At 45.2% G+C, this 24602-nt stretch overlaps 1 protein-coding gene across 2 annotated transcripts in view; it reads right to left on the bottom strand.

The window, feature by feature from the left end:
• The window catches only part of TMEM116 (transmembrane protein 116), a 46275-nt gene that overhangs the window by 10210 nt on the left and 11463 nt on the right, over positions 1 to 24602 (bottom strand). For both annotated transcript variants that reach the window (XM_036740867.1, XM_036740868.1), the window contains 2 exons: positions 16750 to 16881; positions 2828 to 2932 (listed from right to left, as the gene is read on the bottom strand). In XM_036740867.1, the coding sequence (XP_036596762.1) occupies positions 2828 to 2932; positions 16750 to 16881 (237 nt within the window). The remainder of the gene's footprint in view (positions 1 to 2827; positions 2933 to 16749; positions 16882 to 24602) is intronic.

Below are 24602 nucleotides of genomic sequence, written 5' to 3'. Positions count from 1 at the left end.
ACTTGTCAGGGATCCTAGAACCTATGGATTAAAACAAGAAGGTACCTCAGGTCCCTCTCTCATTTTTACAGATGAAGAAACAGAGCCCCAGGTTGGTGATGTGAGGTAACAAGTTTCATGGCTGGAATAGAAGCCCAGGCAAGCCCTCTAACTATAAAACCAGTGCTATTTAGAACATAATAGAGTGTTTGCTCTGGTAGTATACAGGAGATGCTTGTCTAAGGAAGGGCTGACCTAGTGGAAGCCCTCTGTGGTCTCTTCCAGGCTCTCAGATTCTTGAATCGACCAACTCAATCAGGAGAGTGCCAACCTGGGGATCCGGATCATTCTTGGTAATAAAGCCGAGCAAGATGGTGAGGAAGGAGTTCATGCTTTCTCCCCTTTAATGACCTTTCTCAAGCCCCTTTACTCCCTGGGTTACAGCATTCTCACTCCTGTCTACTGCCAAAAGACAAAGGCACTTACTAGCTGTGTGACCTTGGGCAAGTCACTTAACTCCAATTGCCTGCCCTTCTCTCAAAAAAAAAATTTTTTTTTGTAAAGACAAAAGCAGATGAGAAGGGCAGGATGGATTAAACCCAGGAAGGCAGAAAGCAGAAGAAATACAAATCAGAAAGCCCTCTAACCCATATTCCTTCCATATTCAGTCATCAACAGGGCATGAAAGAGCTCTTTAAGCAGAGATTAAAGTAGACGTTGGCCAGAACTATGCCATGGAGCCCCAGGAAGGAGACTGACTTCAAGGATATTTATTAATTAAATTCCAGACATTCATTAATCATTTACTCTGGGCAGGCGAGCACTGGGGATACATAGAAGAAATCAATCAATTCAATAAACATTTATTACAGAAACAGATGTCATCCTTTGTTCTTGAAGAGGACCAGTACCATCATGGGTAAAGTCTTGACTTGTGTGCAAACTGGATGTAAGTGAGCCAGAGCTTTGAAAAGTCAGTCTCACTCCTCCAAGAATCATCACGCAAGTCAAGACAACTGGCTAAGGACTGGGGAAAGGCCTTTTACGGATGAGAGACTGAGGCAAACAGGGTTAAGTGACTTGCCCAGGGTCACACAGCTAATAAGCATCTGAGGCCAGATTTGAATTCAGAGGAGTCTTTCTGACTCCGGGATGGCCAACCTATCTAGGAACAGCAGTAATAATCCTTCACTTATATAACTAAGGCTTCCAAAGTAAGGCAGGTGGTTCAAGTATCACCCCCATTTTACAGGGAGGTTATTTATTAAGCTGGATGGCAGGTACTTTGCTGGGCACTGCGGACATAAAGACAAAAATAAAACAGGACCTGCCCTCGAGAGGCTTACATACCATGAGGGGAGATGACTTTCTGTTTGGTGTTTAAAGCCCTTCACAGACTAGCCTCCCCCTGCATTTCCAGTCTTCTTACACCTTATTCCCCACCGTGTACTCTTTAATCCAGCGACACCAGCCTCTTCACTGTGCCTAGAATAAGCCCATCTTCTGATCTAGGTGGCTGGAAGGGACATTCTATGAAGTCCATACATGAACAAGAATCCCCTTTAAAATCCACACAGCTCTGCTTGAAGACCCCCAAGGAGGAAGAGCCCATCCCAACTGGAGATAGCTCCAGTGGTTAGGAACCAACACGCAACATTAATTCACTCCTAGCTCCAAGATCTGCCCTCTGGAGCCAAGCAGACCAAGGCTCTTTCTTTCATTGGACGGCTGCACAAATACTTGAAAATAGCTCTCCTGGTTCCACTAAGTCTTGTTCAGGTTAAACATCCATCTCTGCGGCCAGGGTGTTAACCAAAGGTTAAACACCTTTCATCCTTTAACCGTCAGAGCAGAATAAATTCTCTGCTCCCTTCCAGTGCCAGCATTCCAGATTATGGCAAGGATGGGTGAACCCACAGTGGAGAGTGGCTTCTTCTTGACCGAAGACCCAAGGACTTGGGAAAGGCCCCTTCTCTAATCTTCCTGAGCTTCATATCCTCCAAAAAAATAGCTTTTCTGGAAAGCAGATTCTAAATATTTTATTTCCACCAGGTTATGGTCCTACGGTCCACTGCAAGGTTTGCTTCCCCAAGCCAGGGAGATAGAAGGCGAATCCTGGGAGGCCCGGGAACAAAGGTCTTCTTTAATTAAGTCCCACCCAGTGCAGGAAGCCAAGAGTAGAAGCTAATGTTCTTTGGAAACAGTAGAAAGACCTCATTTTCTCATGGGCTCATAGATTATAGACTGAAAGAGATTTTAAAGATTATCTAATTCAACTTCCATTTTATAGATGAGGAAACTGAGACCCAGAGAGCTTAAGTGAATTGCCTGAGGTTACAGAGACGGTAAGTGGCAGAGCCCCAGGTCCTCTGACTCTAGGACCCTCTTTCCCCTATATCACCATACTCTTATTTTTTTAACTTCTAATTTTAATTTTTTAATTTAATTTAATTTTTAAAATTTAATTTTAATTTTTAAATTTAATTTTAATTAATCAGGGTTAAGTGACTTGCCCAGGGTCACACAGCTAATAAGTTGTCTGAGGCCAAATTTGAACTCAGATCCTCCTGACGTCAGGGTTGGTGCTCTATCCACTATGGCACCACCTAGCAGCCCCTTAAATTAATTTTAAAAAAGGTTTTATTAATGCTTTTCATTTTTATGCTACAGTTATTTCCTAATATACCCCATCCCCAAACCAGAGGATTCCCCCCTTGGACCAGAGAAAAGCAGCTTAGCGGCCAAGCGTGACAGCATAAGCCCCATTCCTCACCTGTAGCCCCCCACCCCCTCCCCGAAGGAGGGAAGTGTTAATAGGTTCTCCTTGTATTCCCTAAGCTACACTCACCATTGTGGAGGCCGAGTAGACATTCTGGTTGTATTTCACCTTCAGGTCCATGTAAAGGTGCCACGTGAAGTTGACGGTGTAGAGAAAGGATGAGATGTAGAAGATCTAGGAAAATTCAGACAGCCAGTCAAATTCGTCCACTTGCCCATTCATTCCCTCAGCCTCCCAGTTTCTCCTAATGACACTAACCACTTGCTGGTTCACCAGTAGAGGGCACGTTTCGAACCTAGGGAAAATTTAGTGACTTGTCTGTGATTCAGACAAGTCAAACCCAACCAGAGCCCAGCTCCAGCCTCTACGGTGGATGTTAAGGCTACTGATATCTCTTGCCGAATGCTCACAGCACCATCATCAGCTGCCCCTATGGAGAGTTTAGAGCTGTTTGCAGGGATGGGATGGGATGGTAAAGGTTTAACAACCGGCTCTCCAGAAGAACAAGGAACAAACAAACCCGCAATACACTTTTAATCTGCACCATTAACATTTTCTCCATCACTTTCTTTAAGTCTAGGTAATCAACAAAACAATAAATCAAGCCATAATTTTTCAATTACCAAAGTGCAAATGCTCACGCTGATAATTTAACAACCAGCTCTTGCCAGTCAGCCAGCTGGTTGGAGCTGGCTCCAACACATCCCTCGATGTATTACACTTCTAGCCAACCTGCTATAACACAAAATTCTTTGGAGCTCAAAAGGAATCTTTGAAGTTACCTAATCCAAATTCCCATTCAATGCACAAATCCTACAGTCACAGACAGTATCCTGGATAAGCAGTCATCCACACTCCGCTTAAATACCTGCAGTGGGGCTCACTGCCCCTCACAAAGCAACCTATTCCAAAGCCTTGAACATAAATGAATACGTGAAGGATCTGCCATTTCGTCGGTGCGGAGAACTTCGTGTGTGGAAGCTCACTCGACCAACATGACTTGTAACCCATCTAGAACCTAGCAGGTCTGTCCTGGGGAGCAGCAGTCTGAGACAAACAGTGGTTAGATGATTGGCCAGCGGTCCCACGGCTAGCATGAGAGGTGGGAGACGAACCCAGATCTTCTTGCTTCTGAGCCCAGAACATCATGTACCACTCCTTGCTCACGGTAATAGAATAATGAATGTTTATATGAGTTCAATGGAATTCCTTTGTTAGACTGCTCAAATATTTGGAAAGTTCTTTCTAGCACTGAACAAAATTCCTCTCCTCCGTCATTTCCGCTCACTGGTTCGAGCTCATCCTTCCAGAGCTACGTTTCCTCTCCTGTATAAGATCTGTCAGATACTTGCAGACAGTTATTGTGTGCACCCTGAATCTTCTCTTCTCCCTTCAGAAACTTTCTTCAGCTTTCATCAGCTGATGGTCTGGAGGCTTGTTCACCTTCTCTGGTCATGCTCCAATTTGTCACTTTTGGAGCAGGGAGGATGCGGGGGTGAGGGTGAGGTTCTGGGCCTGTGATTTTACCAGTGTAGGGACCTCCCAGTGTGGAAACACCTTCCACCAATGCAGATCACATCTGAGAAAAACTTACAGCTGAAAAAGACCTTAAAGAGCAACTTATCCAACCCCCTCATTTAACAAATACGGAAGCTGAGAGGCAAGTGACATACCCACAGTCACACAGCCAGTATGTGTCAGAGTCCTAATTCTGAGGGTGGTGCTGGATTTTCTTCTTCTATACTACTATACCCAGAACTGAACACAACATTCCAAAACTTGTAGATCCAGATTTAAAAGAAAAGGGAAAAATATTCATATTTTGAAACAACAAAAACCTTCATAGGTTTTTTCCCTCTAAATAGCGAACTTGTCAAGAGCACATAAATATGACTGAGAGAAGCGATTGCTGTGAAATTATAATGATTAAGCCGGACAACAGAGAAGTAAGAAAACACATCCCATTCCCTTCTTTGCAGAGGTGGGGCCTATGGGTGTGGAACACTGCATATGCTGTCCGACTTGGGTAATATTCAATATTCTCTTGAACTATATTTCCATTTTCTTTTTTCATTCTTTCTTACAAGGAGTGGCTTATTGCATAAGAAGAAGGAGAGGGATAGATTGAAAAATGTTCGTTGTTGTTGGGTCGTTTTCAGTCATGTCTGACTCTTCACGACCCCATTTGGGGTTTTCTTGACAAAGATACTAGAGTGGCTTGTTGTTTCCTTCTCCAGCTCATTTTACAGATGGGGAAACTGAGGCAAATGGGGTTAAGTGACTTGCTCAGGGTCACACAACCAGTAAGTATCTGAGGCTGGATTTGAACTCAGGAAGACAAGTCTTCCTGAAGTCAGGCCTAACACTCTAAATAAAGTTGATGTACAAACAAGTTATCCATTTTAAAAATGAGCCAGAGAATGTAGGATTTTGGATAAAGCAATGACATAAAGGAAGGTCACTCTGCCTTATAATGTTTATAAGGTTAATGCAAAGAAATCACCTTAAACAAACTCATGAGTCCTCGCAGAGGATGAAGAAGCAGAGAGATTGTATGAAGATACTCCCAAGGTTCTCCAAAGGAAACTGGCTGGCACAATTTCAGAGTAAAGATGGGCACAGAATGGGGACATGGGGAGATAAGCACACTGGGAAATATGGTTCAGCATCAAGAAATAACAACCAGCAGAGAGGCAGCGTCACAGAGTGGACGGGGAATCATCCTGGTGACCGTACTGAGGCTGGGCTCCATCCACCACACGGCTCTGCTCCCCTAAGTCATTTCATCTCTCTCAGCTTCAGTTTCTTCATTTGAAAAATGAGGATAACAGTTACGTCTAAGGAAGCTACATGACCCCAGAGAAGTCATTTAACCGATAAATTGCAGAGAAGGTGACTATCCGCATTAGTAGAAGTTTCTTCATTTGAGAATTCCGTACCAATGAAATCATAAATCCAATTTTTATTCCTATTGGTACTTCACAGGGCTGTGACGTTCAAATGATGGAATGTGTGTAAAGTACTTTGCAAAGTAACACAAAGAAAGGATGGCTGCGTATACTTCAGCCAATCTCAAAGTAAACAGCTATGGGTCAACATAGGACCTACCGTGGGAGAGAAAGCTTTGCTATTTCTCCATGTGGGGCCTACACTCCAACTTAGCCCAGCTCCAGAAGGAAAAATCCTGAGTTTGCTCATCTCTCACCTGCTCCCTCATCTCTTCATAGCAGCACCCTCCAACACTGAGTATTTCTAGTTTAACCATAACTCCAGAGACCGGCTCAAGCTCTACAGAGCTCGAGGCCCCACAGTCTCGACTGAGGGTACAAAAGACTTGATTTATGCAAAGCCACACCATCAGAGGATCTAAGAATAGCAACGGCTAGGAGGATTAATCAGATTGAGTCTCTCAGAGCCAGATGGTCCCAGCAGAGTTCTCCAGGCCAGATGTCATGCAGGCGTCTGGGATCATAGATTTAGAACTGCAAAGGGTCTCTGAGGCCATCTAGTCCAGTCTCTTTGTGTTACGGATGAGGAAACTGAGACCATAGAGGTGACAGAGTGACAGAGGCAGCACCTGACTCCAGATCCAACTCCCTTCCTACTGTACCACACTGGCACCGCTATTGTCACTCACTGGCTTGTTGGTCAGTCAGCTGAGCTCACAGTGGCAAGTAACCCAGAGGGACACTCCAGGTCTCAAGCTATCAAGTAGAAATCAAGTCAAGTTAATGAGGGTGGTTAGCACCCAAATGAATCCTGTGTCAGGGAATGACCAAGGGTAGGTTTTCCAGGGGGTATCATGGTACGATCGAAAGAATTGAGGCCTTGGAGTCAGAAAACTGACAAAGATGTCATGGGGGTAGGAGTAGTCAGTGTTGGAGTGACCAAGGCAAGATGGGCAAGTCAAGTCGGCGAGCATTTTTAAAGCATCTACTATGTGCCAAGCATTGTACTAAGGGCTAGAGATACAAAGGAAGGCAAGAGAAAAGACAGTCCCTGCCCTCAGGAAGCTCACAGTCTGATGAGGGAGATAGCATGAAAATGAATAAGCTATATATAGGATAAATTGGGAGGGGGGCTTAGATTAAAGGGGATTATGAAAAACTTGCAGAAAGTAAGATGTTAACTTGAACTTGAAGGAAGTCAGGAAAGGGGAGTAAGGCATAAGAAGTCTGGAAAGGTCAGGTTGGCCAAGTAGTGAAGGGCTTTGAATGCCAAAACAAGGCTTTTATATTTGATCCTGGAGACAATAAGAAGTTACTAGAGTTGATTGAATAGGGCAGGGGTGGGGAACCTGTGGCCTCAAGGCCACATGTGGACCTCTAGGTCCTCAAGTGCAACTCTTTGACTGAATCCTGAAGTTTGACCACACTTGAGAACCTAGAAGGCCACATGTGGCCTTGAGCCCGCAGGTTCCCCACCCCTGCAACAGGGGGTGATATGGTCAGATTTTCATTTTAGGAAGATCAATTTGACAGCTAAATGGAGGAAGAGCTGGAGTAGGGAGAGATGATGCAGGGAGGCCAACCACCAGCTGTTGCCATAATCCAGATATGAGGTGATAAGGGCCTGCACCAAGATGGCGGCAGTGCCAGAAGAGAGATCTGGCAACTGACAGGCTATGGGGGGTGGGGTGAGAAAGAATGAGGAGGAGAGGATGACACTCAGACTGCAAGTTTGGACAACCGGGAAGATAGCAGTTCCCTCAATATGGAAGTCAGGAAGAGGGGAAGACTTTGGGGGGGGGGGAATAATGGGTTTAGTTTTGGATATGTTGAATTTAAGATGTCTATGGGACATGCAGTTTGAGATCTCCAAGAGGCAGCTGGAGACCGGAGGCTGGATGTTAAGAGAGAGGTTAGGGCTGGATAAGGAGATTTGAGAATCATCAGTATAGAGATGGTCATTGAATCCCTGGGAGCTCATGAGATCACTAAGGCAAATGGAATAGAGGGAGAAGAGAAAGGGGAAGATGCTCACCAACAGCAACCATGAAATGAAGGGGATGGTCAGATACGTGGGAAGACAATCACGAAAGTGCATTGTCATGAAAACCTAGAGAGAAGAGAGTGTCGAGGAAGAGGGCCTGTAGAGAGGTCAAGAAGGGGGTAGAATGAGAAAAGGCCATTGGGTCTGGTAATTCATAGATCACTGGTAAACTTAGGAGAGAGACTCTCAATTGAATGATGAGCGATTGGGGGATTGGATGCCATGCTGAGGATAATGAAAAGGCAGGGAGAGAGCAGTCCTAGGTCTGATTTATCCCATTTCCCCTGGGCAAAGGGGAAGAAAAGCCTTGAGCAAAATAGAAAAAGAGAGTAGATGTTTTAGAATGACAGATCAAGATAAAACCTTGACCCTTCATCCAGCTCCTGTCTGTGGACACACTGCCGAGAATCCATCCTAGAGATGAATCATAGAATGCAACTCATGGAAGGACCTCAGTAACCTATAAACAAACCTATAAGCAAACAGAAACCCTGCTGCAGCACAGCTGACAAGTGACATTCAGTCTCCGCTACTCCCTTTCAACTGAGACCAAGCCACCCCCTCACAATGTTCACTTACAGTGAGCTTGTAGTCCACTGAAAACCCCAGCTCTTTTTCAGAATTACAGTGGTGTAACCACAGCCTTACCCATGTTGTACTTGTAAAACCACAAAAGTGAATTTTTGGTGTTCACGCGTACGATGAGAAGTTCTTCCTTTCGGAACTTCAGGAAAGGAAATCACAAATTTACTTGGGTGACCCGTTCCAGTGTCCAATGATACTCTAAGGAGGCAGGCTGGTATCACAGAAAGACCCAGCTCTGCCACTTATTAGCCGTGGGACCTTGGACAAATCACTTTACCTCCTGGTCCTCAGTTTTTTCATCCACAAAATGGGATTCCCCTGAATGACTAAGTTCCTTTAGTTACAAAAATAACAGCTCACTTTTATACAGGACTTTATACATAACATCTCATGTGCTCCTCAGTCATCCTGTGAGGTAGGTGCTGTTCTCATCTTCATTTTACAGATGGGGAAACCGAGGCCCAGAGACACAGAAACCTAGAACTTGGGCTTCACCTGGTCTAATCCTCTCATTTTACAGTGACTTCCCCATCTCCCTTTCCCCTCATTCTCTTCATCTCAAAGCCCCTTGATGTTGTCTCCCGTTCTCTTGTGCTTCCACTTAGCCTTTGACAAAGGGGTGGCCAAGGCCCATCCCTCTACGTGTGCACCCAGTCCTGTCCCTTCCTGTCTTTTCCAGCGGATCGTGTTCTCAACCATCCCACCTCCCACCCCCCTGCCCTGAAATCTTCAACCTCTCTGTACCTTCTTTACTGCCTTCAGATACTGTCCTTAAAGAAGTTCAGGAGATGCTACCAGGGGCAGCTATGGAGTGCAGTGGATAGAACTCGGGGTTTGGGGTCAGGAAAATCTGAGTTCAAATCTGGCCTCAGACACGTACTAGCTGTATGACCCTGGACAAGTCACTTAACCCTGTCTGCCTCAGTTTCCTCCTCTGTAAAATGAGCTGGAGAAGGAAATGACAGACCACTCCCATATCTTTGTGAAGAAAACCCCGATAGAGACACAACTAAAATGACTCAACAATAAAATCACATTTAGATAGTGTTGTCAGATTTGCGGTGTTTTATAAATTGTATCTCATTTTATCCTATGACAACCCAAATACCTCTGGGAGGCAGGTGCTATTTTACAGATAAGGAAATTGAGACAAACAGAGGCTACATGACTTGCCCAGGGCCATACAGCTATAGGAAGGTGGTCTGCCTTTCAAAGGCTTCCCTGTCCTACTCCCTTAGCACAGGACGTCTTGATTTAAGAGGCCCTGCTGCTACAGTGACACTCCCAGGTCTAGGGCCTCTCCACCGTCCACTTGTTGAAACAAGGAGCTCCCTGTGTGGCTGATCACCTGAGGCTGAGCTGGCTGAGTCAGCTCTGCTTCTGCAGAGCAGTCAGGGCTGGCTGGGAGGCAGGAAAGTTGGTCTAAGGCTTGCCAGGGTTCTGGGGGTAATTTGGCCTCTTTTCAGTCTCTCCCTCCAGTGGGTGTGTTTGAGGATTCCAGAGCTCTCTGTGGGTTCAGTTTCGAAACTAAAATGCTCAGTTTTCTGGGGAGAGATTGTGGAAAATACTTTCAGTCCCGCAACTTCTCTTCCTCCCCATCTTCCCCCTCCCCCCAAATGGCAATGGAGTCCCAGAACCTCTGAGTGGGAAGGGTCTTCAGAGGCTGTCTGCTCCATCGTCATTTCACAGATGGGGAAACTGAGGCCTTGGCTAAAGATCATAGCTCTGAAGCTGGAAGGGACCTCCGAGGCCAGACAATCCAGCCCATGAGGATATCTCTGGGCCTCAGTTTCCTCACCTGTAAAATGAGGCCTTTGGACTAGGAGACCCTCTCCAGAGCTGTGGTCCTATGATGCTAGGACCTCTCTGTGCCTCAGTTTCTTCATCTGGAAAATGGACTAGATGCCTCTGAGATAACCTCCAGTTCTGGACCGAGGAGTCTCCAATCCTAAGTCTCCGCCCAGCCTTTATCCAAAGACCTCCAGCAAAGGGAAACCTTCTAGCTCTGGAGAGCAGCCTGTACCATGTGGGGATAATTCTCGGTCAGGAAGGTTTTTTTTTTTCCTGCCATCGAACTCAAGCTTAATTTCGCACACCTTCCCTCCCTCCCCCCACCCCCTCCACCCCCGCCCCACCCCACCCCAGTACTGCCTTCCCGGGGCCAAGCCAAGCAATCCCTCTCCCACATGACAGCCACTGAAGACAGTAATCACGTGGTAAAAGGAGCAAAATTATTGATTGTGTCTGATTCTTTGTGACTCAGCTGTGGGTTTTCTTGGCAGAGATATTGGAGTGGTTTGCCATTTCCTTCTCCAGCTCATTTGCAGATGAGGAAACTGAGGCAAACAGGGTTAAGTGACAAACAGGGTCACATGGCTAATAAGTGTCTGAGGCCAGATTTGAACTCAGGAAGATGAATCTTCCTTACTCCAGGCCTGCCGCTCTATCCACTGCACCACCTAGCTGCAAAATTAATAAGATTTTTTTATGAAGGAGGGAAAATGCCTCAATATTCAAAGAAACAGACAAAAAGAAATGAAAATCCTGCCCTCCTGTAGGATGTACATTCTTCCACAGAGTATTGTTAAGTGAGGCAGCTGATGCAGCCAGACTATCACAAAGGAAACAAATAAATACGTCATCTTAAAGATGTTAACTTTTGTTTAGTTATTTACATTTTTTTTGGAGGGGGGAAGGCAGGGCAGTTGGGGTTAAGCGACTTGCCCAAGGTCACACAGCTAGTACATTTGTCAAGTGGATTTGAAGTCAGGTCCTCCTGACTCCAGGGCCATTGCTCTCTCTACTCGCTGCGCTACCTAGCTACCCCTAGTTGTTTACTTTTTAAGGGAAGAAAAGAAAAATAAGCTATGGGGATGGTTTCATTTTTTTAAATTTGTTTCCCCAGAGCCAAGCCCAGGCCCCCAAGGCTCTTTCATGGACCCTCTTCTCTTTTCTCTTGAGGCCAATCAATTTCATCAGCTCCATGGGCTCCATGAATATTTCTATGCAAACGATTCCTGGCTCTCTATATCCAGCCCCAGTCTGTCTCCTGAGCTCTTAAATCACCAAATGCCTTTTGGGACATTTTGAACTGGATCTTGTTCCCTAGGTGTCTCAAAGTCACCATGCCTCTAAATGGAACTTAGAATAGCTAAATAGAACTCATATTTCCATCAAAATCCTCCTCCCTTCCAAACTTCCCCAGTTTGTCAAATGAACCACCGTCTTTCCAGGCATCCAGGCTTGCAATCTTGATGTCATCTTTAATTTCTTTTTTTAAATTATTTTTAAATGTATTTTTCTGGTGGAACCTGGTTTTTAAACTTGCATTTTCTAATTTTATTTTGTTTCTCTTTTTTAAATAATATTTTATTTTTCCCAACTACATGTAAAAACAATTCTTTTTATTTATTTGTTTGGTTTTTTGGAGGGGGGAAGACAGGGCAATTGGGGTTAAATGACTTGCCCAAAGTCACACAGCCAGTAAGAGTGTCATGTGTCTGAAGCCAAAAAACAATTCTTAAGATTCATTTTTTTTTAAATTTTGGTCATCTTTAATTTCTCACAATCATCTACTCCACACATCCAATCAGATACTTAATTTTGTCCTTTTTCCTTCACAGCATCTCTTTGTAAGAGAGATCTTCCATGTTGCTACCTCAATCATTGGAGGCAGCTCTGTGGGTAAAACCCTGGGCCAGCAGTCAAGAAGACCTGAGTTCAAATCTGGCCTCAAACACTTCCTAGCTGTGTGATCCTGGGCAAGTCACTTAACCCTGTTAGCCTGTAAAATGAGCTGAGGAAGGAAATAGCAAACCACTCCAGTGTCTTTGCAAAGAAAACCCTAAATGGGGTCAAGGAGAGTTGGACATGACTCAACAACAACAACCCCTTAAGAGCTTTTAAAACAAACTGGTTTCTTATTTGTCTTGGGAGGTTTAGGTATATTCTAGGCCAAGCCTTAAACCAAACTCACTCTGGATCTCAGGGACAGGACTACAACTGTTGTGTTTGTCCTTTGTTCTCAAAGAGGACCATGACATCAAGGAAATGATGACATGACTGGCAGTTGACTTTGATTTGAGTGAGGCAGGGCTGTGCAAGGTCACCGGCCTCACTTTGTTCTCCAGAGCCTTCTGGGTCCAGTGGCCAGATATTGATCAGGATGACTGGAGATGGCCCAGGATGCATTGGGAGACCCTGGAATAGGTCCCTGCCCAAGTACCTCTTAACGGCTATTTTTTGGGCCCTCCTAGCTCAGAGTGAATGTAAACAGTAACTGTTTCTCTTTTGGCCAGCAACCCTGAGAGTATTCCCCTCCCAGTTTGATTTTTTTTTAATTAAATGGGCCATCCCTTGACTCACTTCTTTAAGAGGCCTATTCACCGAATGGGCCTTACCTCACCACTCACAGTGAGAACCTGAAAAGGCCTTAGCTTAAAAGGGTCAGGGTCTCCCACTGCATCCTGATCAATGTCTGACCACTGGACCCAGATGGCTCTGGAGAAGAAAGTGAGCCTGGTGACTTTGCACAGCCCTCCCTTACTCAAATCAAAGTCAACTGCAAGCCATGGCATCATCTCCCTGATGTCATGGTCCTCTTTGAGAACGATGGACCAATCACACAATCACAACAACTCTTAAGGCAGGGGCAGAATAGGTAACATTCATATAACCCTTAGTGTGTGCCAGGCACTGTGTTAAGCCTTTTACAATTATTATTTCATTCGGCCCTCACAACAACCCCAGGGGGGAGGTAATATTATTATCCCTGCTTTACAGGTGAGAAAGCTGAGACCAACAGGAGTTAAGTAACTGGCCCAGGGTCACATAGCTAGGAATTGTCTGGGATCACATTTGAACTCAGGGCTTCCTCTCTCCAGACCCAGTGTTCTTGTGCTGGTAAATGTTTAATAGCCCACTTTCCAAAGGGGGAAAAATGTAATACAGGACTCACTGTTAAGTTTAATCTGTATTTTATTAATATTTTCTCCATCACTTGAAGTCTAGACAATCAGCAAAACAAGAAATCAAGCCCTAAGTTGTAGCATTTGCAGATTTCCAAGTTAAAAGTTCTCAAACTGAAATTTTATTACTTGGCTCTGACAGCCAGAATCAGCAGCCTCCAGCACACCCCTGCTACAGCTCAGGATGCTGTTGTCTTCAAGCTGCATTGCTGCTCTGAGGGTTGATGCTAGTGAGATTCTCAGCAGGTCAAGGTTGGACATAAGTCAGCACTGGACAAATGATCCACAGACTGACCTGAGGCCAAGCTTAGAAGTGGCCAATGGGCAGAAACCCTCCTTTCCTTCAAAACACAGCTCAGCCACCATCTCCCACATAAGGCCTTACCTGACCCAACCAATCCAGCACTCATGCTCTCTCTTTCTCTTTGTCTCTCTCTCTCTCTCTGTTTCTCTCTCTGTCTCTGTCTCTCTCCTCTCTGTCTCTGTCTCTGTCTCTCTCCCCCCTCTCCTCCTCCCCTCTCTCCTTTCTCTCTCTCTCCCCACCCCTCTCCCCTCCTCTTCTCCTTCTCTGTCTCTTTCTTTCCTCTCTCCCTTTGTCTCTCTCTCTCCCCGCTCTCTTTCTGTCTGTTTCCCTCTCTCTTTCTCCTTCTCTCTCCCTCCCTCCCCTCTCTCCTCCCCTCTCTTCCTCCCTTCCCTCTTCCTCCCTCCCCCACTCTTCTGGGCACACATGTTGTCTGTCCTGGTAGAATGTAAGCACTCTTCAGGGTACAGGCTATTTTTTGTTTTACTTTTGTAAACTCCAGCCCCTAACACAGGTCCTGGCACATAGTAGGCCCTCCATAAAGGTTGGTGTTAAAAGAAAACAAATACATCAGTATTACTGTCATCGTTGAATGAAAGTGGCCAGTTTTAGGGACTCAGTTCTCCCCAGCCCCGTGCCCAGGTTGGGGCCTCATGCCTCTGCCTCCTTGTCTCTGAGTTCACCCCTCGTGGTCCACCCTCCACTCAAGGCCAAGGTGATTTTCTGCCCACTCACTTCCCCAGCCAAAACCTCCAGTTGCCTCAGATCACATGTGACTCCCTCAGTTTACCTTCCAGGCCTCACCCCAATCTACCTTTCCCTCTGTTCTTCCTGCCCTCTGCAGAGCAGGTGAATTCTTGCTCTGCTCCAACATAACTCTCCATCTCCCAGTCCTTGCACCAGCGGATCCCTGGGCCTGGAATGCCCTCACTCCCTGCCTCGGCCTCAGAGAAGCCTCCTTTCCTTCAGAGATGCTCCAGCACCACCTTCTTCCCACAGAAGGTTTTTCCTGATGGCTGGCACTCTCCCAGTCCCTCAGCCCATTTACCTTTTGACTTTTTAGCTATTTATTTATGCACATGGTCGTCTCTCCCAGAATATAAGCTTAAGAAGGGCAGAGACAGCTTCAATTTTAATCTCTAGATTCCCAACGCCCAGCATGGTTCCTGCTCTCTGACAGGCCTAGTGATTCCCACCTTGGCTCACTGAATAGCTCCAGGCTGGGGGCAGGGCTGCGGCCTGCGCAGGGACACTGGCGGCCTTGTCTGCCCAGCGTGTGCCCCTCCGGGGAATGCTAACCGCGGTCAATGATTGTTTTCCAATTTTCCAGCTCAGTGAGAGAGCCCACGTGCTCTGGCCCTTCCCAGGCAAGGCTCCCCTCTTGGATCTGCTCTGAACTGTTTGACTCAGCCGTAACTTAAAGGACCCTTGCCTCCTCTTCTCCATCCAGCTACTACCCCCTTTCTCCTCCCCTTCTCTTAAAGGAATTATCTACTCCAAAGCCTCCGGAAGTCCATGACCGCACTCTTCCTTACTCCCTGAAATAAGGCTTTGACTATATTCTACCGAATGTGGAGTGTAGGCAAATGTAGGATGTAGCCCACTCATTCCACTGGAATCGCTCTCCAAAAGGCAGCAGGTGAGGAGGTTCCGCCGATGGAACACCGAGCCTAAAGTCAGGGAGATCTGAGCTCCCATCCAGCCTCAGACACTTATTAGTTGTGTGACCCTGGCCAAGTCACTTAACCTCCGTCTCTCCAACTTAGATTAAATTAGATTAAATCTAATATAAATCAAATCTAAATAAATCAAATTAGATTATATTAGAATATTAACAATAACACCTACCTAGAAGGATTGTTTCGAGGATCAAAGGAGATTATAACTGTAAAGCACTTAGCACAGTGACTGGCACATAGTAGGTGCTATTTAAATGTTAGCTATGATTATTCAAAGAGGAGGCTGGGTGGGTCAGTGGGTAGGGCATTGGGCCTGGAATCAGGAAGACCCGAATCAAATCCAGCTTCAGATGCTGCCTAGCTGTGCGATCCTGGGAAAGTCACTGAACAACTGTTTGCCTCAGTTTCCTCATCTGGAAACTGGGATAATAATAACCCCCCACCTGCCAGGGTTGTTGTGAGGATCAAATGAAATAATATTTGTAAACCACTTAGCACGGTGCCTGGCACATAGTAGGTGCCATAGGAATGTTAGCTATCATCATCCTCATCCTCATTATTATCATTATCATTATTAATATTTTATTATATTTATTATTATTAATTATTCAGACATCATTCGAATCCTCCCATCCAGTGGCTGTTTTCAGGCCTCCTCCTCCTTGCGTCTCTGAAGCCTCAGCCGCTTGACCACCTCTTCCTCCCTCCTATTCTCTCTCCTTCTCTTGACTTTAGGGACGTTACACCTCTCTTGTTCTCCATCCAACTCTTAGCCACAACTTCCAACTTCCCTTAATGGCCCCTTGTGGCACAGGGGATAGAGCGACAGACTTAGAGTCAGGCACACTTGAGTTCTAGTCCTGCTCAGTCCCATCTCTTAGGTGGGAATTAGAACACCACCTACCTCCCAGAGCTGCCATGAGGATCGAGTAAAATATACAACCCGTGTAAGGCCCTCTGCAAACCTTAAAATGCTTATAGAGATGCTGGCTATCGAAACTGCGGCAGCCAGGTGGTGCAGTGAGTAGAGTACCAGCCCTGGAGTCAGGAGGACCTGAGTTCAAATCCGGCCTCAGACACTTGACACATGTACTAGTTGTGTGACCTTGAGCAAGTCACTTAACCCCAATTGCTCTGCCTTCCTCCTTGCAAAAAACAAACAAACAAACAAACAAAACAAAAAACAAAAAAAAACCTTCTGCCTTTATCATCCATTGGCATTATGTCTGACACCCTCAGTCTGCAGGCCCTGGACACACAAAAGATTTATTCTGGCCATGGGCAGGATGATATTGCTACCCCTGCAGATGCCTGTGGGTCTATTCCAGAAATAAGGTGGTGAGCTTTAGGGTATAAATGGAAGAGTCGGCAGACCCCTCCCTGGAAGGCATCATCCCGTCCAGGCTTCCTGTTCCCATCTCAGGAAGTCCCGCCTTGTCAGATAAGCGGCCACCTGGGGAGACTCACCTGGCCTGTGGCTTGAAGGTTATAGCAGACCACATCCTCGTTGGTCGTTGGGGTCCCATACAGTAGAGCCCCCAGGAGCCAACACGTCCCCAGAAGCAGGTCCGAGAAACTCAAGCACAAAAGTGGTCTCATCTGTCAAAGCAAAGGGAGGCGGTCTTTATGCAGGAAATGAAGAGAGCTTCCAAAAGTGTTTCCAGTAAGGTATGGGTTGAATTAGGTGACCTTTGAGATCCCACCCAACTCTGACAGTCTATGGGAATAGACCTATCCATTATTCAATTATTATATATACATGTACTTATGTATGTATAGATACATGTGTGTATACTATTTATATGTACACTATATATACTATTTACAATTGATTTATTTATTTACTAGTAGTAGTAGTAGTAGTATTGGTGAGGCAATTGGGGTTAAGTGACTTGCCCAGGGTCATAGAGCTAGTAAGTGTCAAGTGTCTGAGGCTGGATTGGAACTTGGGTCTTCTTGACTGTAGGGCCAGCGCTCTATCTACTTCAACACCTAGCTGCCCCTTGAATTATCCATTATAATGGACCAATCCATCATTCAAAAAGTATTTATTAAGCAGCTACTATGTGCTAGGCCCTGGGGATAGAAGTACAAAGAACAGAAGAATCTAACAACGACAACAAAACTATATAAAAATACGTACAGTATGAATACAATGTGAATAAATACAAATATGTTCAAAGCAGTTAAATGCAGGGTGGTTAGGGAGGGAGAAAACTAGTAATTGGGTGGATCAGAAAAAGTTTAATGCAGAAGATGGTGCTTGAGTTAAAGGAAGACAGAAGCTCCATGAGGCAGAGGTGAGGAGGGAGGGCATTGGAGGCATGGGGCACAGCCTGTGCAAAGGTGTGGAGGAAGGAGATTCAGGGCTCTATGCAAGGAAGAGTGAGAAGGCCAGTATGACTGGATCACAGAGTGGAAAAAAAAATAATATACAATGATGCTGGAGAGAGAGGTTGGGGCGATAGTGGTCAGAACTTTAAAAGCTAAACAGAGAAGGTTATATTTGATCCTAGAGACTATAAGAAAGCATTGAGATCAATTGAGCATGAAATGATCATCTCTGCACTTGAGGAAGATTCCTTTGGCAGCAGCGTGTAGGACAGACTAAAGTCTGAGAGAATGGAGGCAGGGACACTGATGAAGCAGCTGTCGAAATAACATAGACGAGAGGTGAAGAAACTGAGGCAAGACAGGTAGGTTAAGTGACTTGTCCAGGGGCCAGAGAGCAAGTCAATGGGCATTTATTAAGCGCCTACTGTGTACCAGGCACTTTGCTAAGCACTGGGGATACAAAGAAGGGCAAAAGACAGTCCTTGCCCTCAAGGAGCTCAAAGTCTAATAAAGACTATGTACAAATAAGATAAATATATATGTATATATAGAGACACACAAACATATATATATATACACATATTATATATATATACATATATACACATACTATATATACACATATACATATATATTATATATATAAATTGGAAATTATCACTAGAGGGAAGTTAGGAAGATTGGAAAGAGAGCATTTATTTATTAAAAATTAATTACAGAGAATTGCAAAGGATTGAGAAAGGCTTCCTGTAGAAGACGGGATTTTAGCTGAAACCTGAAGGAAGCCAGGGAGGCCAGGAGGCAGAAAGGAGAAGGGAGGGCATTCCAGGTGTGGGTGATGGCCAGTGCAGATGTCCAGTGTCAGGCGATGGAGTGTCTTGACCAAAGGAAGCCATTGTCATGGAATCACAGAGTAGGGAGGAAGGAAGAAGGTGCAAGAAGACTGAAAGGAGGAGGCTTGGAACACCAAATAGATGGTTTTATATTTGATCATGCAGGTCCTAAGTAGACACTGGAGTTTATTGAATAGAGAGATATGATGAGACTTGTGCTTTCGAAAGATCAGTTTGACAGTTGAGTGGAGGATTGACTGGTGGCAGGGGCAGAGGAGAGCAGTAAGGTATAGAAAAGGTGCCAAGAAGGCAGGAATCCTTAACATTTGGCAGCAGATTAGATAAGGGAATTGAAAGAGAATGAGGACCGACACTTGGGTGGCTAGGGTGACTGGGATCATGGCGATGCCCTCAACGACAAGAAATTAGGAAGACAGGAGGGTTTGGGGAAAAGATAATGGGTTTAGTTTTGGACGTGTTAAGTTTAAGACGCCTGTGGGACATCCAGTTTGAGATGTCCACTAGGGCAGTTGGGGATGTGAAACTGGAGGTTAAGAGAGAGTTTAGGGCTGGACAAACAGATGTGAGAATCATCAGCAGAAAGATGATAACTGAAGCTGATGAGATCACCAAGCTAAACAGTATAGCGGGAGAAGAGGACCCCAGACCGTCAAGACACCCACATTTAGTGGGCATGACCTAGACAAAGATCCAGCAAAGGCAACTGAGAAGAAGTGGGCCAACAAGTAAGAGGAAAACCAGAAGACAGCAACATAATGAAAACTAGACAGTTATGGAGGTTATCCACATAGTGATGATGAAATCATGGGACTGAGGGGAAAAAAATATCCCTGAGAGAGAAGAGGGCTGAGATAAGAGCCACGGGTAATGTCCAAATGAAGGAAATAGAAGACAGGGTAAGTTGGCTTCAGACCAACAGGGATGAATAGGGAGAAAATTGATGGTGTTCCTTCTCAGCATGGGAGGGCCCTCAGGTATAAGTTTTCAGTCAAATAGGAGCAGAGGTCATTTGTTTTGAGTGATGGAAGATAAGAGGAGGGATAAGACCTTTGATGGATCGAAAGTCAAGGAAGAAGATGTCAGAAAATCTCTGAGTCTGAAGGTACTTCATGGCCATACAATCCAACCCTTTTTCAAACAAGAATTCCCTCCGGAGAACCCTCGACAAGTAGTCATCCACCCTTTGCTTGAAGACCTCCAGTGAGAAGGAACCCACTGCTCGTCTGTCTCTAAAGTCACTTTCTTTCTTGTGTCCTTTCTTACCTCCCAGGGCAGCTCATTCCACTCTGAGGTGGTTCTAATCATTATGAGGGTTTTCAAAGGCTAAATCTGCCCCCTTCTAATTTCCATCTGTTGCTTCTGGTTCTGTCCTCTGAGGCCAAGCTGAACAAAGCTAATCCCTTTCCTACACAACAGACCCTGAAGACCACCATCATGCTCCCATCACCCCCTGTCTTTTCTTCTCCAGGCTTTGGCATGCTCTTCTAGACTCTTTTTCAAGACTTCAGTGAGGACCAATCTAGAACCTCCCAGGCAGGCCATTCTAGTTCTAGACAACTCTAACTGTCAGGAAGCTTTTCTTAATTTCTTCTTTGTACCTTCTATCCATTGTTCCAAAGAGGGTAAGAATAATCCCATGTGATAGCCCTACGAATATTGAAGATACCTTTCATGTCTCACTTGGGTCTTCTCCAAGCCTTTAAGCATCCCTAGCATCTTCAGATGACATGGACTCAAGGCCTTTCACCACCCTGGCTGCCTTCCTGTGGATGCTCTCTAGTTAATATCCTTCTAGTCAATATATCTAGTCAATATCCTTCTAGTCAATATCCTTCTAGTCAACATCCTTCCTGGAATGTGGCAACTAGGACTGAACACAGTACTCCAAATAGGCTCTGACCTAGCAGAGTGCAGAGGGCTGGCCCATTCATTGCCTCCTTATCCCTGATGCTATGGTTTTCTTAAGGTAACCTAAGGTGGGATTGACTGTGTTGGCCCCTCAATCATAGGATTGAGTTTGTCATCTATGTCTTCTCATGGACTGTTATCCTCCTCCATTTTGTACTATGAAATTGACTTTCTGAAACCAAGTGTACGATTTTATATTTATCCTAATTAAATCTCTTCTTACTTGATTAAAGTCCAGTGTTTTTTTGCTTGGCAAACATTTTTTTTTGCAACCTTGCTCTGCCATAAGAAGGAAATACGGTATATTGGAAAGGAAGAATGATCTTGGAATCATAGGAACTAGGTTAAAATCTTGGCTCTGATATTTACTGTGCAACCTTTGGCAAATCACTTAATGTCTCTGGGCCTCAATCTACTCATCTATAATAACCTAAGTTCAAATCTGGGCTCAGACTGTGTGCTCCTGGACGAGTCACTTAACCTCTCTTTGCCTCAGTTTCTTCAACTGTAAAATGGGAACCTACCTCCTAGGGTTGTTATAAGGATCAAATGAGTTAATATTTGTAAAGCACTTAGCCCAGTGCCTGGCACAAAGTAGGAGCTTAATAAATGCTTGTTTCCTTTCCTGCCCCCTCCTCATCTTTTCCACAAGAATTTCATGAAAGGTTTTATCAGATGTTTTGCTATAATCTGAATTCACAGCCTTTCCCTGATCGACCGGTCCAGCAACCCTGTCAAGGCAGAAGATGAAACTTAGGCTAGCCAGTGACCTGTAATTGATGAAGACCACGTGCTCATCACTCTGTGATCAGCTGCTTCCTTTTCTAAATGTTCACTAACCATCCTTTTCGTAATCCATCCTAGAAGTTGGCCAAGAATCAAAGTCAGGTTTGCTGACCTCTAGTCTGCAGACTCCCATCTCTTCCTTTTTTTTTGAGATATTTGTCCTTCTCCAATCCCGAGGTACTTTTCCACTCCCCATGATCTCTCAAAGACTGACTCATAACCATGGCTCAGCAACCGTCGCTTCTGCCAGTTCTTTGGTCTTCATCTGGGCAAGGTGACAAACACAGCAAGGACAGGTAGGCTCCCTGTCACCATCCCTCTAATCGTTTAGCTACCGAGTCCCTGTTAGCCCTGTCCTTAGCAGAGAAAACGGGAACAAAATAAAGACACACCCCCTGAAGGTCTGCAGCATCTTGGTTAATATTGTAGAGGACGGGCCTTATTTTTGGAGCGTCAAGTTTTAACACTCTAATCTTTAGCAGGAAAGAATTTGATTTGTGTCTCTGGGCCACAGATCTTCCAGAAATATTCCCTTGCAGGTTCCTTTCTTCCTCTTACTTTCTCCCAAAATGGCTGGAGATCTAAGGTCCAAATAGCTAATGTTGTCTTAAGCTGCATAGGGGCACAGCTTACAGGTCTGTGGAGGTGAGAGTTTATTAGTTCATTCTTTCCCAAAACAGTTAAGCGGTACAGTAGTTAGGGCTTTGGACCTGGAATCAGGAAGACCTGAGTTCAAATCCAGCCTCAGACACTTACTAGCTATGTGACCCTGGGCAAGTCACTTAACTTGTCTGCCTCAGTTTCCTCATCTGTAAAATGTGGTTAATAATAGCACCTACCTTCCAGGATTGTTGTGAAGTTCAAATGAGATAATATTCATGAAGCATTTGCAAACTTTACAAATGTTACTGTGTTCTATCCTCATGCTAAGAACTGGTGACACAAATACAAAAACAAAGCTGTGAGCTTCCTTTTGTGTGTTGTCTTCCCCCCTTAGATTGTAAACTCCCTGAGGGCAGGGACTGTCTTTCTTTTTCTTATTTTTATCCCCAGTGCTGCTTGACACATAGTAGGCATTTTATAAATGTTTATTTATTGAATTGAATTACTAAGGAAAAACAAACCTACACAGAAAATTAAATATGAAATGTTTTTTCCAGGCTTAGAAAGTAAATACAATATAAATATTAAGTAATTTGGCGGGGAAAGGGCACTAGCAACTGCAGGGATCAGGAGAGGAAGAAAGGAAACAAGAATTGAGCACCTACTGTGTGCCAGGCACTGTGTTCCTATCAGTGCTAGCCTTTGACCTAAGCCTCAAGGGAAGCTAGGGACTCTCTGGGGAGATGTATACCAGGCATGGGCTTAGGGGCACAGCCTGGTCAAAGATCTGGAGATGGGAGATGGAACCAGTATATGTTGTCTATAACAGGCCTGGAATGGTAGGCTGAAGGCAAGTTGCATCATAGAGAGGCTTAATGTAAGGAGAAATGTCCCAAGAATCCACACTGGTGCAAGCTACCTCAGGAAGCCCTCAGGAGAGGCCTTTGCTCAAAGCCTGCATGACCATTTCACAGTGACTCTGTGGAGCTTTTTTGTTTGGGGAAAACACTGATCTCTTTTGGCTTCTGAGGTTCTTTCCAGATCTGAAATTCTGTAATCCAACATTCTGCTTACATTAAGACTCCATTGTCCCATCTGTAGAAGAGAGCTTGCCAACCATCTATCTTCTATTGGAGAAGAAAAAGGGAATGCACAAGTGCCCTCATAATGTGAAGGAATTACAAGGCCACTTACTTCAAGGCTGATGCTTTCCCACATCACACAATCACACAACCACAGAATCTCAGAATTAAACAGGATCCTGGCGGCCATACAGCCCACCCCAGCCCTGAAAAGAATCCCCAGTGTGACACACCTGGGAAGTGCTCATCCAACCTTGGCTGGGATACCTCCAATGTGCGGGGAGCTCACTACTTCCCAAGGCAGCCACTTCTAACTTTGGACACTAACCCATTCATTCAACGAGATACCTGCTATGTGCCAGCCACCCCATTAAGGCAATGGGAAACCAAATGCAAAAACAGGCTGGAGTCAGAGGACCTGGAATCAAATCTGACAATTAGTACTAGTGCGACTTTGGGTAAATCAGATTACCACTATAGGCCTCAGTTTCCTCATCTGTAAAAGCAGAGGTTTGGACTAAATGGTCTCTGGGGTCCCTTCCAGATCCATACCTATGATCCTGCTTTCATTCTACTGGGGGAAAAAAAGGCACTCAGAGTAACTGTTAGGAAGCCCTTCCTTCCATCCAGACAAAATCTTCCTCTTGGTAGTGACCTTGGCTAACTTGAGTGTGTAACCTTGCATGTCCTCTGGCCCGAGTGAGCCTGGAGAGATGACAAACACATTCACAGATCCCACTGAGCTGTGACATGCCCTGAGCATGCTACTGTTAATGGATGAGAAATTAAAACCAAATAATAAAGTGTAAATCTGGGGGCGGGGTGGGGAAGAGGTGGGGGGCAGCCTTCTGTGAGCAAGAGTGTGAGTGGTCACCGCTCCAGGAAACAGTTCTGTTTGCCCAGGGAGTTGTTGGGAAGACAAATGTACCAGAAGCCCCAGGCAAGGACGGGAGGGGGGTGAAGAGAGCGCCCATCTGTGCTCAGGTGGAAAACCACGTGTTCTGGGAAGTACCGATAAGAATCTGCCAAACCATCAACAAGTATTTATTGACTCCCCGCTGTCTGTACTATCCCAGTCCCAGGGAGGACAGGTGCAAAGAAGGAGAAAACACAGTCATAAGGGAATACTATGAAAATATTAAATAGAAACTTACGCAAAAGCTTTGAATGCAATAGAATGTTTGCACAGCCCTTTACTTTAGGCTAAGAACAATGTTAGGAATTGAGGAAACAGGAAGTCTGCACAAACGTGGCCCAGGGGTATACCCTGGGAGAGTCAGGGCCCAGAGCCATGGCTTGGGTAAGCGGGGAGGGGAAAGGAAGGTGTGTGTGTGGTGCCAATCTGGGCCAAACCTGGTTCTTTACCCAGTCCCCCTTCAAACATTTTAATCCGGATGAATTCAGGCTAAAAAGGCAGCATGATAGAGTCGGAAAAATGACTGTGCTTTCATTGAAGAATCACAGAGGTGACTAAATCCAGCTGTAACTAGAGCAAAGACCTCTCTACAGTACATTCCCAACACGTGACCATCCATGTTTTGCTTTGTAGACCTCCAGTAGAGAAGATTTCCTTCTCTGCCAAGGCAGCCCATTCCCCTACAGGAATGCTCCCTTTTGAACCACAGAGTCAGGGTTCTGACTCTGATTGGACTCCATGTCCAGCTCCGCTATTTACTGTCTAAATTACATTAAACGAGTCATCATTTCCTCTCCTCTGGCCAAGGGTGTGCTGGTAAATATTCAATGCCCAGGC

Source organism: Trichosurus vulpecula, chromosome 1 (assembly GCF_011100635.1).
Source record: "Trichosurus vulpecula isolate mTriVul1 chromosome 1, mTriVul1.pri, whole genome shotgun sequence".
NCBI classification, from domain to species: domain Eukaryota; kingdom Metazoa; phylum Chordata; class Mammalia; order Diprotodontia; family Phalangeridae; genus Trichosurus; species Trichosurus vulpecula.
This window is presented reverse-complemented; position numbering and strand designations above follow the sequence as displayed.